Source organism: Micropterus dolomieu, unplaced genomic scaffold, assembly GCF_021292245.1.
Source record: "Micropterus dolomieu isolate WLL.071019.BEF.003 ecotype Adirondacks unplaced genomic scaffold, ASM2129224v1 contig_14784, whole genome shotgun sequence".
In the NCBI taxonomy this organism is placed as follows: Eukaryota; Metazoa; Chordata; class Actinopteri; order Centrarchiformes; family Centrarchidae; genus Micropterus; species Micropterus dolomieu.
In genome coordinates, this window is record NW_025743770.1 from 1 (window position 1) to 13,407 (window position 13,407).

At 39.7% G+C, this 13,407-nt stretch overlaps 2 protein-coding genes across 3 annotated transcripts in view; both read right to left on the reverse strand.

The window, feature by feature from the left end:
* Positions 1-104: 104 nt before the first annotated feature.
* Positions 105-4,320, reverse strand: LOC123967010 (major histocompatibility complex class I-related gene protein-like). 2 transcript variants are annotated; one of them, XR_006824157.1, is made up of 4 exons: positions 4,083-4,320; positions 3,689-3,958; positions 599-1,405; positions 105-254 (listed from the first exon to the last, which is right to left on the reverse strand). XR_006824157.1 is itself a non-coding variant. In XM_046043061.1 (3 exons), the coding sequence occupies exons 1-3, from the start codon at positions 4,129-4,131 to the stop codon at positions 1,113-1,115; spliced, it is 612 nt and encodes a 203-aa protein (XP_045899017.1). In that variant the 5' UTR covers positions 4,132-4,320; the 3' UTR covers positions 328-1,112. The 2 variants fall into 2 exon arrangements, 1 of the variants encoding a protein (XP_045899017.1); XM_046043061.1 differs by lacking the exon at positions 105-254 and having other exon boundaries at positions 328-1,405.
* A 7,842-nt stretch (positions 4,321-12,162) lies between these two features.
* Positions 12,163-13,407, reverse strand: part of LOC123967012 (major histocompatibility complex class I-related gene protein-like) — a 4,446-nt gene continuing 3,201 nt past the window's right edge. Inside the window, exons 4-5 of the mRNA XM_046043062.1 lie at positions 12,400-12,417; positions 12,163-12,267 (exon numbers count right to left, since the gene is read on the reverse strand). Coding sequence (XP_045899018.1) covers positions 12,200-12,267; positions 12,400-12,417 — 86 coding nt within the window. The 3' untranslated portion in view covers positions 12,163-12,199. The remainder of the gene's footprint in view (positions 12,268-12,399; positions 12,418-13,407) is intronic.

Consider the following 13,407-nt stretch of genomic DNA (forward strand, 5'->3'; position numbering starts at 1 on the left):
GAGAGAGAGAGAGAGAGAGACAAGAAAGGGTGAACAGGAAAGGAAAGAAAGTAAAAGCATGTTAAAAAATAAAATAGGGAATCAATAACTGAAGATGTGAGCAAAATAAATGAAAAAGTGAACATTACAACAATAATGTTGACTAATAATATGGACTATGATGCAAATCTTACCAAAAGATCCAAACAAACATGCATCTACATGTCAAAACAAAAACTCTTTGGCACCAATAGTGATCAAAATCTCCAGGGTTCCTTAAAGTGAACTCATGACACAGCAGATCCATTTTCTTTCAGGTAAATGCTCTTCATGTACAGGCCAGTACAGCCTTCTCATGATCGATAGCATAAGACAGAACTACATAACAATGCCTTTGTTATACAACTTCCACATTGTATAGAGACAGAGAAGGTAGTGACACCACCACTAAAGAAACTCACTGCAGTCAGAGAAGAAGGATCTGCCTGTTTTCTTACGGTTCACAGCAAACAGCAAAGTCAATCAGTTTCAATGTTTTAATTGAATTCACTGTTCAGTGAAACAGTGAAAAACTTAATCTGTATAAACTTACTTATACTAACTGTGCACTAACTCTCACAGTATCAGCTTTGAGAAAATCGTCTGTTGCGGTCTTCAGATCTAGGGACTTTAGAAGTCCCGAGGTCCAGGTACAAACAGTGGTACAAACAGATCAGGCCTTCGCTGTTGCTGGCCCCAAAGTCTGGAACAAGCTCCCCCCTGACATTCGCACTATAACGGATGTTCATTTTAAATCAAAACTTATTTATTTAGAATGGCTTTTAATACGCAGTAGTGGTCCAACAACCTCCCTCTTCTTCTGATGATTTTAGGCAACCTTATCTGGCTTACTGTTTTCTATGCTTCACATGTTCTGTCTTGTCTTTTATTGAATGCTGTGTTGTTTATTCTTGGTTGATGTAAAGCACTTTGGACACCTATTGGTTGCTGTAAAGTGCTATATAAATAAATGTTGATTGATTGATTATTGACACCAAAATAAGGTAGTGTCAGATTGATCAGAGTGATAATACAACGGCAAGTCAGTCTGAGCAGGGATATGAATATTGTTGTGTCCATGAAACCAAATCAGGTCATGTGATTCTACCTGTTCTCTGCAGAGAGCTGTTTCCATAGTCCAAATACTTCTTCAGCCACTCAGGACAAAGCTGAGTGAGGTAAACCTCATTATTTTTTGCTCTAGGTTTGTCAGCATTCCATTTCTCTTTGATGGTGACAGCTTGTGGTTTCAAAGTGATCCATGTCGATGTCTTCAGGTCAAATGCCATGAAGTCCTCTCCATCATAACCATACTGACTAAAACCATTAAACTCTCCTGTCTCCTCATCCCACTCACAGCCACTCATCCACTGTAAAACATGGACACCTGAGAGACAGAAACAGAAACAGAGACTGTGATTAACATGATGCACAGATCTCCATCTGTCTTTCTATCAATGTCTGTGTCACTCTTTAAAAGTTGGTAGCTATTGCTCTGTGAATATGATGGATGGCTGCCAATTGCACTATACAATGTGGATATGTCTTCTTACATTCTGTGCACCTCAAAATGATATACACAGAGTTAAACCCATGTGACACCTGCAGCATCACTTACAGTCCCAGCTCTAAATACGCCTATAGGATTTCTGACACAGCACGTCTTAGGCAGACGGCGCAAGTGTAATGGAAAAGACCACTTCTCAAAAATGTGCCGCACAAAAGGACCAAAGAAACAAAATGTGAACAGCGTTGAAGTAAACCAAAAAGAGTTTGCATTTATTGCAAAAGAAGAGAGACTTACCTTTTGTGTGGGGGGAGTAGACTTGAAAATGTTAGTAGATTCAGGTGCTACAAGTAATGTGATGGGAGAAAATGTTGGGACAGGCCGAAGGCACAAAAGATATAGTGTTATTCATATGTGCCAAAAGAACAGAGAAATTTGTACCCATACTCATCCAGTCAGTCACTGCCAGTTAAGGGGGCATTCAAGTGTGAAATCAAAATTGGTGACAGGACTGATCAGGCAGAGTTCATTGTGATTAAAGGAAATGGTGAACCACTCCTGGAACAGAAGACAGCCATGAAGCTGGGGGTACTCAAGGTGGCAAACAGAACATAGCGGACCCGCTGTCACGGCTGCTAGTAAATACAGGAAAAAAGGAGGTACACAAACATGAATCGGAAGAATATGTGAGGCTTGTAGCCATGAGTGCTACACCCAAAGCACTAACTACCCGAGAGGTGGAGGAGGCCTCTGCTACTGACCTGATACTGGTGGAGGTATGCAAGGCTATCACAAATGGACACTTTGAGAACTGTAAATCATTCGCACCAATAGCAAATTAACTGTGTGTAGTGGGATACATAGTCCTCCGAGGAAATCGCATAGTGCTGCCACAAAATCTACAAGCACGAGCACTTGTACTAGCTCATGAAGGACACTTAGGAATACTGGGAACCAAACAACACCTCAGAACCAAGGTTTGGTGGCCAGGCATGGATAAAGCAGCTGAGAAATTTTGTAAGGCGTGTCATGGCTGTCAAATTGTAGCCAGATCTGACTCACCAGAACCACCGAGAACCACACCACTACCTGATAGTCCCTGGCAGGATCTCGCCATAGATTTGCTAGGACCACTGCCGACCAATCACTACATACTGGTAGTGGTAGATTATTACAAAGCTATTATGAGTATGATGTTCTACAACAACAGAAAATGTCATTGACAGTCTGGAGTCAATCTTCAGCAGACATGGACTACCAGTCACCTGCAAATCAGACAACGGACCGCAGTTCAGATCTGACTTGTTCAGAGAATACTGTGAAAATAATGGACTCAAACATATGGAGACGAAGAAGACGACACCGAAATGGACTCAAGCGCCAATCGCTGATGAAAAGAATAAAGTTCGCCCAAGCAGGAGGACTGGACTGGAAATGTGAACTAAGAAAGTATATGATTGTGTACAGAGGCATCGAACATGCCACCACAGGTAAAAGCCCTGCTGAGCTGTTCTTTAATCGAAAATTGAGGGGAAAGTTGCCAGATATATGTGGACATAGCACAACAGCACTGGAGGTGCGTGACAGACTTTTCCACAGAAGGAAAAGCAAGATTATATGCTGATGAACGCAGGGGAGCTCAGTACTCAAAGGTGGACGTGGGAGACACTGTACTTATACAGCAAGACAAAGTGGACAAGTTCACCACACCATTCAAAGCACCACCACATAAAGTTGTGGTCGAATCTCCAATACGGTTGACGAGACAAGTGGTAAGGCAGTTGTTAAGCCAAAGATAATCGGTGTTATAGAAAGGAAAACAAAAAGTTAATAACCACTTGTGTATGATACAATACAGCGTTTATTTCCAAGAAAAGGAGGGATGTCATGTAGTAGTTTAGAGATGTCATGTGTCTAGTAAAAAAAAAAGAGGAAGTAACGGGGGAGATAGCGGAAGACGCTGTTGTAATAAGGGTGTTCAGACAATAAAGCAAGTAAAGGCAGAAGCTCCATGTGGTGATTAAATTCAGAATGTACCAGCTAATTCAGTATTAAGTTAGGTAGCCTACACAACAGATGCTACAACTGTTTGACAAACATCAAACCAAAAAGCAAAACATTTTAACAATAAAATGTAAAATATAACAAACATAAATTCTTTACCTCCACTTTGGTTGAAGTGCTGCTTAAAAAAAAATATCCTCGGTTTGAAGACATTTGGCAGATACTCAAAACACTCATGAGTGTAATACTGTAACTGCTGAGGATCATTTTGTAAAATGTTTTCCACCCAGTCCTGTTTTGCTTCTACTTTCCTGGTGTTGCTGTCGCAGTAAGCCAGCAGAATACCATCAAACACTGCAGCTCCCATGAACTCTGGGAAGTCTGAGACTCCAGAAAATGCAGCTACGAAATACTTCAGGGAGTGTTTCACTGTAGGACAAACAAGGTTACTTTACAAAAAGATGTATTCAGTATGATTCTGTTAAATCACACCATCAGGCATCAAGCTAAAAGCGAAACTGAACTACGAGCGTGTCCATGACTGTGATCTTACCTGCTGGTGAAACGTGACAGAAGAGAAGCAACAAAAACAAACTTTTCATCTTATTTTGATAAAGATTCGTTGCTATAAGACTGAGCTGGTTCAGCTGTGCTGGTATTAAAAAGCGGTGAAGTTAGTTTTAAGTTGAATATTAGACAGACAGACACATGATCCAGTGTTTCGTCCTTACTCCGTTTCACGCATGGTTTCACCCAGTGTGGACAGTATAAGGGCGATTAGCCCACTTGGGAGGTGGCTCTTGCTCTCCAACTTGTCGCATACTAACACCGGGCAAGAGAAGGTCCCGAAAGATACATACACGTTTTTTTGTGATTTTCTTAGTGATATTATATATGAACAAAATGCCATGGTGGTAATAATAATAATAATAATAATAATAATTATAATAATAATGCTGTTATTATTATAAATACTAAATATACCTTTTACATAACAAATATATATGAACTTGGACCTTTCACCAAAGTAATTCCTCACTCAGTAGGCTAAGTTAGTTGTCTTGGCTTCTACTTCCTAATGAGTTCTTCTATCAGTGGCACATTTTACGGTACAAACATGGACAAATAAAAATCACCTCCCTAACTGAAGTAAATTTATTTTTTAGTTGTAAATTCAACAGACAAACTGTAGGATATTTGGGACTTTGGGAGAAGATTCTGTGAGGTCAATTGACTATTTCACTGTAAGACAGGATTTGTAACATAATTTAGTTTAAATAGTTGACACTTCCCTGAACAGACCAAACACAAAGGGAATATATTCTAGCCTAGTTGTTTGAAAGCAATTACACAACATTTATAATCGTGTATATACCACTGGTAATCCTGAAATTTGAACTGACTTGCACACACACAGCAGTAACTTGTTTAATTGCCGCACAACATTTTTGAAACTATGTTTGATTGAAACTTTAGCCTCTGTGGGACAATCTAGTCCAGATTTGAGATCTAGTGGTTTTGGATCTGGACCTGGACTAATGTGGTCTGCATGTGGAGAAAAAAGCAGTGAAATTGCACTTTTTTCATTTTCACAAATAAAATATATATATTTTTCAAATCTAAAAAAGTGTTTCAGACAACATTAAAGCTTTGCCTAAAATGCACAAAAGCTTTAACAACAGTAGAGGCGCAAAAAACGGAGATTCGGTCGCTCAGCAACGTAAGTTCAATGAACTTCCTCATTACTCAGACTTTTCTGTGAGCCTTTCTCATATCCCAAATTTCTGCCTCCTCAACTCCTCGCTCGCATCTGGGGTGGGAGGGAGTAACACGCACCGCGAGGAGTCGAGGAGGTGGAAATTTGGGAAATGATTCAATTCAGTTCAATTTTATTTATATAGCGCCCAATCACAACAACCGTTATCTCACAGCGCTTTTCATAAAAGAGCAGGTCTAGACCGTACTCTATGATGCTATTTACAGAAGCCCAACAGTTGAGACAGGCCCTGTGTCCCACACCTACATGTTTAAAAGGGATGCTCCAGTGCGAGTAGTGGGTTTGCTTAGGGACCATCTATAAATTATCTATAACCATCTTTAAATTTTTACTGGAAAAATTAGCATTGTTTTTCAATAGCTACCTTTTCATGTGACCCACTTGTCCAAACCAAACATCCATCGTCAACCGCTTATCCTGCTACAGGGTCGCGGGGGGCTGGAGCCTATCCCAGCTTACATTGGGCAAAAGGCAGGGTACACCTTGGACAGGTCGCCATCGCAGGGACACACATAGACAAACCACCACTCACTCACATTCACACCTAAGGACAGATTTAGAGACACCAATTAACCTAGCCTGCATGTCTTTGGCTGGTGGGAGGAAGCTGGAGAGAGAACCCACGCGGACACAGGGAGAACATGCACACAGAAAGGCCGGGGAAACAAGGGTTTGAACCCACAGCCCACAACAGTGCTAAACACTGAACCACTGTGCCATCCTGTCTAAACAAATGTCCAATTGTATTACTACACTGCACAAGTGAGACAAACCTCTTCATATTTGATGAGTACTGTCTATTTTATATTAATATTTTTTCAATATTGTCCAAATCACGTGAATCAGGGACTCCAATATGCTTTGGGTCATTGTCCTGCTGTAAGAGCCATGACCTCTGACAGAGACCCAGCTTTCTGACACTGGGCCCTTTCATGTTAAATATCATGTTTTGACCTATCACTAAGCCCTGACCTAATGTAATTTTAAGCTGCCTTCACTCATCCAAGCAAAGAGCAGACACTCTGGTATGATGACTTTAAGCAACTGCATGTCAGTGCCATGGCCCGCTCAGTAGTCCAACCGCCATCACTGAACTTTTCATAAATCATGTCCCTTGTCCTGTTTTACCAAAGAATAAAACATGGTTTCAATAATCTATCACAGGAGGTGATTATGAACACTAATCAGTTTGCAGGTATTTTTAAACAATAAAATATTATAAAACTGTCACACTGGTAGATTGTTTTCCCATGCTTGCTGGTACTAACTGCTGTGCTATCTTCCTGATCCACCAGAGGTCCCTACCTGCCATCCTAGATGTGAGCTGGGCCTTCGTGGCTCTGCAATCAGCTCTATTCAATCAGTTCATCAGCCTGTGGGAGTATCTCTGACCCTTCCCTCCTCTAATGGCTATGCTTCAGTGTTCCTGCCACAGGATTTTTGTCTTGGCTCGCCTTCTATTTAAAGAGTGTTTTGGGTTCCTGGCAGGTACTAACCTAAGTAAAGGCTTTGAAGAGACTCTGCCTCATCTCCTCTATGTTGCTGCGCTTGGTTCCTCATTCTCTGGTACCGTTACAAAAACATTAAACATGGTTAGAAACATGAATAGGAAACACATTATTTCATAAATAAACAATAAAATAAATGTGAATATGTGAAAGAAAACAAATACATTTAACATTTACACATCAAGCACATAGTGTTAATAATCAGATCTACCATAAAACTTACACGGTGCCTGGTCTGGTTTTAATAGAAGTTCTTTGGATGTATAAAACCTCTGGAGCCATCTGGAACTAGTTCTAAGCATTTATATTGTCAATACAAATATAAAAGTTGAAAATTTTGCCAGTATCGACACATAATAGAAATGAATCCTGTCCTGTGAATACTTCCATGTGAAGTCCATCGCTCTCGGTCTGCTCACTTCTGCCACACGTTTTCTGCATGCTGCACCTGTTGTTGGGTATTCATGTTTTCCTTACCTCGCTGCCTACAAAATAAAAATGCCCACAAGCTGTCTGTAGGAGCTAGATCAAATAAATGATTTGACATTTGATATAATAATTTTTATACAAGTAATATTCATACTGGTTGAAATAAACAGTTTGATAGTTGCCTATTTCAGCTTTGTGCAGAAGGATTTAAAGGCCTGTCCCAAATATAGGTAATTTACGTTTGTTGTAAGAAGCCATGTTTCAGTCACTTAGTTCTGTAAAGCTACTGTAGCTATATAATGTGTCACATGTCATATGAAGGAGTGTGTTGGTCAATCAAGTCTCTGGATTCAGTTCATTGTGTTCAAGGCCGTAGTCAGGAGCTGTAAGCTCTAACAAACTGGGTGAGTCCCCTCATCCTGCACTGTTAACCCTTTATGACCTGCCATAGAACAATTCCGCCAGAGCATCTAAGTATTTTTTCATGCTGTACAGTCAATCTTTGGAGCATTTTCATATGCCATACATCAATACAATCCTTACAACCCCAATACATACATTTTTCAAAATACATATATATAACAAATGCCAATCTCAGACTTGTAAGTGTAAAAAACTTCCATAAAACACTTTATAACAACACACAATTGATTTGAACTATGTACATAAATTAGTTTGTAAGATACAGTCATTTTTATAAACAGTGCAATTAACGCCTCTTTAGCTGTGTGGTGAAACAGATAACATATTTCTTCTGAGAGCAATGTTGACTACACAATTAAGTGGCCTTATCAAATATTCAATTACACTCCTCTATATATTCAATTATACACTATACACTACAATTAAGTGGTTAAAAAACTGTACATTATAGGAACTGAACACACAAAAAGACTGATAACACCTGACAGGTGAGGGGCGTGCCTTACACATGAATAGAGTGCATTTAAATTGGTATAATCAAAAACACATTGCTTTTGAGAGCAATGTTGACCGAACAATTAAATTGTGAAAAACACAAAGACCATGTCAGATATTCGTGTGTAAAAAAAAAAAAATAATTAGAAAATTTAATTAATTAAAATATCAGAACTAAACACACAGAAAGGCACCCCTACATATAGGCCTACACAGGCCACCCTAGCTGTGAAAACACTTGCGACAGTCTATAGAGATCTCAAGAAATTCCGCTATATGGTTGCAGACTGGATGATTATTTACGATGCATGCACTAGATTCAATGTCCAATGTTGACAAGTTGACAATACACAAGTACATTCATAGGTATAAATATAAGGGAATACAATAACCGCGCTTTCATTCTTCCTACCATGTTGCACGTTCAAAAAACAGTGCCTTGTTGGACCTTGATTAAAGAGTTGGTATTATGCTTTTTGGCTTTTCCCCTCTCCTTTATTCAGTTATATATCTTTTTTCTGCATGTAACAGGTTTGCAAAGTGAAAAAGCCCAAAAGCCGAGGCCCTTTGGCTCGACTCGCCTTTGTTTGATTTTCTATTGTAGAAATGTTGCACCTGTACCTGCTTCCAGGTACTTTTTTTTCGTATCACCTCCGTCGAGGTTCCAAGCGAGCTGAGTGATACTAAAATGTAACGTGAAAACACGACAGACTGCTGACTGGTCAGAGAGAATCGTCACTATTCACTGCATCATCATTGCGTGCGCCAGACAGAGGCCAGCAACAGAAAGTTTTATACTTTACAGTTTTCGTATGGAATTTCATCACAAGTTCACCTAATTACACATTTCAATCACTAATCATAAAGTCCACCTACCAAGGCACAGCTTTCCTTCTTACCTTAAGTCCACCTGCTAAGGGCCTGAGAAGAGAGAAAAAAGTGGACAAATTGCACTACTCCAAGTTACAGGAAACACTACAAAAGCCAAAAGAAACAGATCGCACCGGACGAGCCCCCATTTGTCACAGCCCGGCTCATGGACTGGACAAAAATGGGAGACACGCGTGTAAACTAAACAACAAAGTGATTTATTAATAAGAAAATAAGCGAAACCAATGAGTGGGAAGAATCTGTAAAGTCAGTGGTGTAGGGAGAGGATGAGTGAAAATGTGCTGCATGGATGTTGTGCTGTAAAAACAAAGACAAGAAACCAAACAAACAACGGAAGCTGTGAGATGAAGGATGTCCAAACCAAGACTGACTGCTGCTCTGGCTTATATACAAGGGGCACACTGGGCCCAGGTGTGTCCCATGCCAATCAGGTCTGGAGACAGAAAGCACACCAACAGCAGTATGAACCCTGCAGAGGGGCCGTCACATCAAAGTGAATATAAAAGTTGAATCTGTCACAGGGCAGCCACAGCCCCTCAGACCTGTGGACCGTCAGCCTCCCGTCTGCTTTTAACCTGATGCTATGATCTCTGTCATCACACACACATCAACACAGCGGTCAGTCAGTGCATAAAGTGTGCGTGGCCGACCAGTGTGGAGAAGAAATGCACAGCAGAACGAGAGAAAGAGAAAAGGCAGTGCTGAGATACAGAAAAGGCAGGAGGAAAGTGCCCTTAAATGCTGTAAGATTACAGATATATTCATGATTAAGGGACGTCGTGTTACTACTAGCAGAAATCGTCCTGTCACAACTACATTTCCAGAGTTGATTATTAAAATATAGAACTATGTTTTAATAAAAGGAAAGCAGAAGATGGTCTGTATGGGAATAATCTGGAGAAAAGACCTGTAAACTTGTTTCGTATCACTAGTTGCTCAGAGTGACCACAGCTTCGTGATGATAAACATAAATCCAGTCAGAGCTCTGAGGAAAGGCAGATGCAATTCTGGTGAATTTCTTTTTTCAGTTTAGTTTTTATCTTTTAATTAAACTTTTACACCCATGCAGCATTTTTATTGTATATAATAAGAAGCTACTCTTACGTGTTTATCTTACTAGACTACATGTTTTCAAAAAAGGAGCTTTACACTCAACCTTATCAGAGCTAATGATAATATTATTACATTTTAGCACACCATTGTCAACTTTAAATCGTATAAAACGTAATTTCCCAAAAACAAAAATTGGGCTAGTGAAAATGCTGTGTGGCTAGTAACTCTGGAAAAAAAAGTTCATGTCAAGCCCTGGTTGTTTTGTTCAGATGAGGATTCAGTGTTATTCCTCTTTTATTATAGGAATCCATTCCATCCGAATGTGTACCGCTGTGACATGAGATGTTCAACACTGCTAGTTTTGCTGAAGTTTCAATTTCAAGTTGTTCTTTTTTCCTTCTTAGTTGCTCCGCTTGCTCCTCCAAAGTATGTTTTTCTTGAAGTGCAGCTGCACGTGCTAAGAGTGCAGCTTTTTCTGCGTCTGCTTGAAGCCTTGCAGATTTACTGATGTTTGAGACAGTACTTTTCCAACCAGTACTTTTGCTGGAAGTTTTGGATTGGACGTTTGAAATGCTGTCACAGTAATTGACGCACTTTTTTAAATTGGCTCTTACAATACGTTTAGGGATTGCCTTCTCACCCTCACCTGCAGTATGTCATATATCTGCACTGCTGATTTTGTGCTTTCTATATATTTTCACAGTTTGGAGCCAAATTCATTTAGTCTGTGTGATAATAGTGAATTAAAAGTGAATAACCATGTCAATGAAACTACAGACACCAATGGTGAAATTGTGTAACTTTAAATAAAGCCCTTTTTATTGAAAAACAAAACATCAGTACAACAGAAATGACGTGGCAGTGCAAATAGATCAGACTTTCACAAAAGAGTTAGTGTCTTATATAGCCTGTTTTATTTCTTCATATAAAAGTTTTGTATCTATATGTCTGTAAAGCCAGTTATTATTGCTCATTTAGGCATCATTTAATGTAAACTATGTTGTAATTCAATCTTAAATATATTTAGGCTACACAAAAACACAAAGTTCAGTGTATTATATAGTCACACAAAAAAATCCTCAGCTTGAATATAAAAGTTGGCCTACAAAAATGGAACCAAATGACATCTCTTGATTTAATGTACAAACTTAGTGGTTCTCACCAGAGTGACCTCCCGTAGTCTGGCCGGTGCTGTTGGTAAGCTGCACACTGTCACTCAGCATGAATTCGGGACCCTGAGTGCTGGATGTGTGTATGTTTTACTACATGTGTCTTTTTCCCTGTAGATATATTTTGCCAATGTTAGTAGGTAGCTGGTTACAGTTAACAATATCTGAAAGTTGTCACCTCTGCAGAAAAGTTAGTCAGAAAAATAACAAAAAAAAACATGAAAACATTAGTAAATATAGGCGACAACATTTACTGACTTTTGAGGATTACTAACTGGTGAAGCTAGTCGGTTACACAGTTAATGAGTAACATATATTTAGGTCACTTGTTTTCATTATAACGGCTCATTTTAATTAACACTAAGTGCACTACTGAGGGTTCAGTTGTTTGCACACTTGATAAAGACACATCAGTTTGTCACTGTCATCATATTTTTTGTGCACTTTCACCGTGATGCACCATCATGCAACTGGAACGCTTTGAGATCGGAAGTCGGAAGTGAGACTTGTGCTGCGTTCCAGGCAACTCGGAACTGGGAAATTTTCGACCTCCAACTAGAAAAACTATCCTGGAACGCTACTAGACGTTTCCTACTTGTGAACTCGGAGAAAAAATCTGTACCTCGTTCACTTTCGGAGTCATGCACCTCCATGCACCTGGAACGTTTTGAGGTGGGAAGTCGGAAGTTTCAACTGGCAAATATCCCAGTTCCAACTGGTCTCGAACGCGGCATAAAAACACTACTGACATGTCCAAGTGTACATTAAAATAATTATATGTCACTTGGAAATTTAAATATCAGAAATTAGGAAAATTCAGTGTTCTGAGCAATTTAGAAAGCAGCGTTAACACAGTCACAGCATTTACTGTTTGTTAGTGTTTCCGTACCACATGACGGGACTTTGCGCACGGCTTTTATTCAGTCTATGGTGCAGGGTGTTGTGTTGTTTCTGGATTCAGTCTCTCAGAGAGCTCAGAGCTGTTGACAGGAGCTGTGAGGTCAGAAACACACTGTTAGTCCTCTTTTCCTGCACTGAACTACCTCAGCTCACACTGAAACACCTTTTCAATCTACAGTGCATGTCAGATCAGAATAAACAGAATAAAAACAAGATACTACTTACGAGTTTGAGGTTGTTTGGCTGAAATAAAAACAGAAAGACAAATCATTTCACTTGTCACAGTTGAAAATGGTAGAACATCTTTTCTCATCTTCTCATTTTCCTGATTCTCATTTTCTCTCATGTAAATTAAATGGATATATAAATCCCCTTTCCTGTTTGTTTTAGATGTGTATTATGCTGTAAGTTTATCTCATAGGCTACTAGTCTTACAATGTTGGTTGCTTCAGATGTTTGTTTACTATTTAATGTTGCTTCAGCTTTGCAGTCTGGATAAGAACATAAACTCAGCTCCCATGAGTCTCTCACCTTTCTTCTTTTTGTAAACAGTAAATCCAATAACAGCAATGAGGACGACAGCAAGAACAACCATCAGGATGGTGATGTTACTGGAATCAACTGTTCAGCAAAAAACAATAAAAAACAATAAACAAACATAATGTGAAGATGTTCATCACACGTACAGGTGGTGAATACAATATAATCTCTTGTATCTTATCACTAGCTTCATGTGTGTGAAAAAATATAAATTATTGAAAGGACACCAGAAAAACTGTAACCTGTGACAAGTATTGTGCTGATATGCGACTCGCTGCGCTGTATGAAAGGTACGGAGCCGATGTTGATCTGCCTCTGAGACGGGAACGTTGAAGTAACAGAGCCAGAACATGTCTGAGTGAAAAGCCACAGCCTGCAAGCTGCTGAGTTCATGAGTTCAAGCAGGTTACAATCTTAGAACCGCAGCGCTAGTGGCTGCTGAAAACTCCATAAAGCCCCTTTAATAGATCAAATGTTGACTTGCTTTTTGTCAACGTGCTGTAACCTCACTTAGAAATGAAGCACATGCCTGTTTTCTCTGTTGCTTGCATATCTGCTATAAATGGACACCGGGTCAGGATGTAGCTCTGTGTGCGCTCGCGATCCTGTCTCCGACTACAGTGACAACACCACAGCTACGACATGCAGTCCACTAACACCATAAAACAATCGGCTCCCAGCACAACACACACT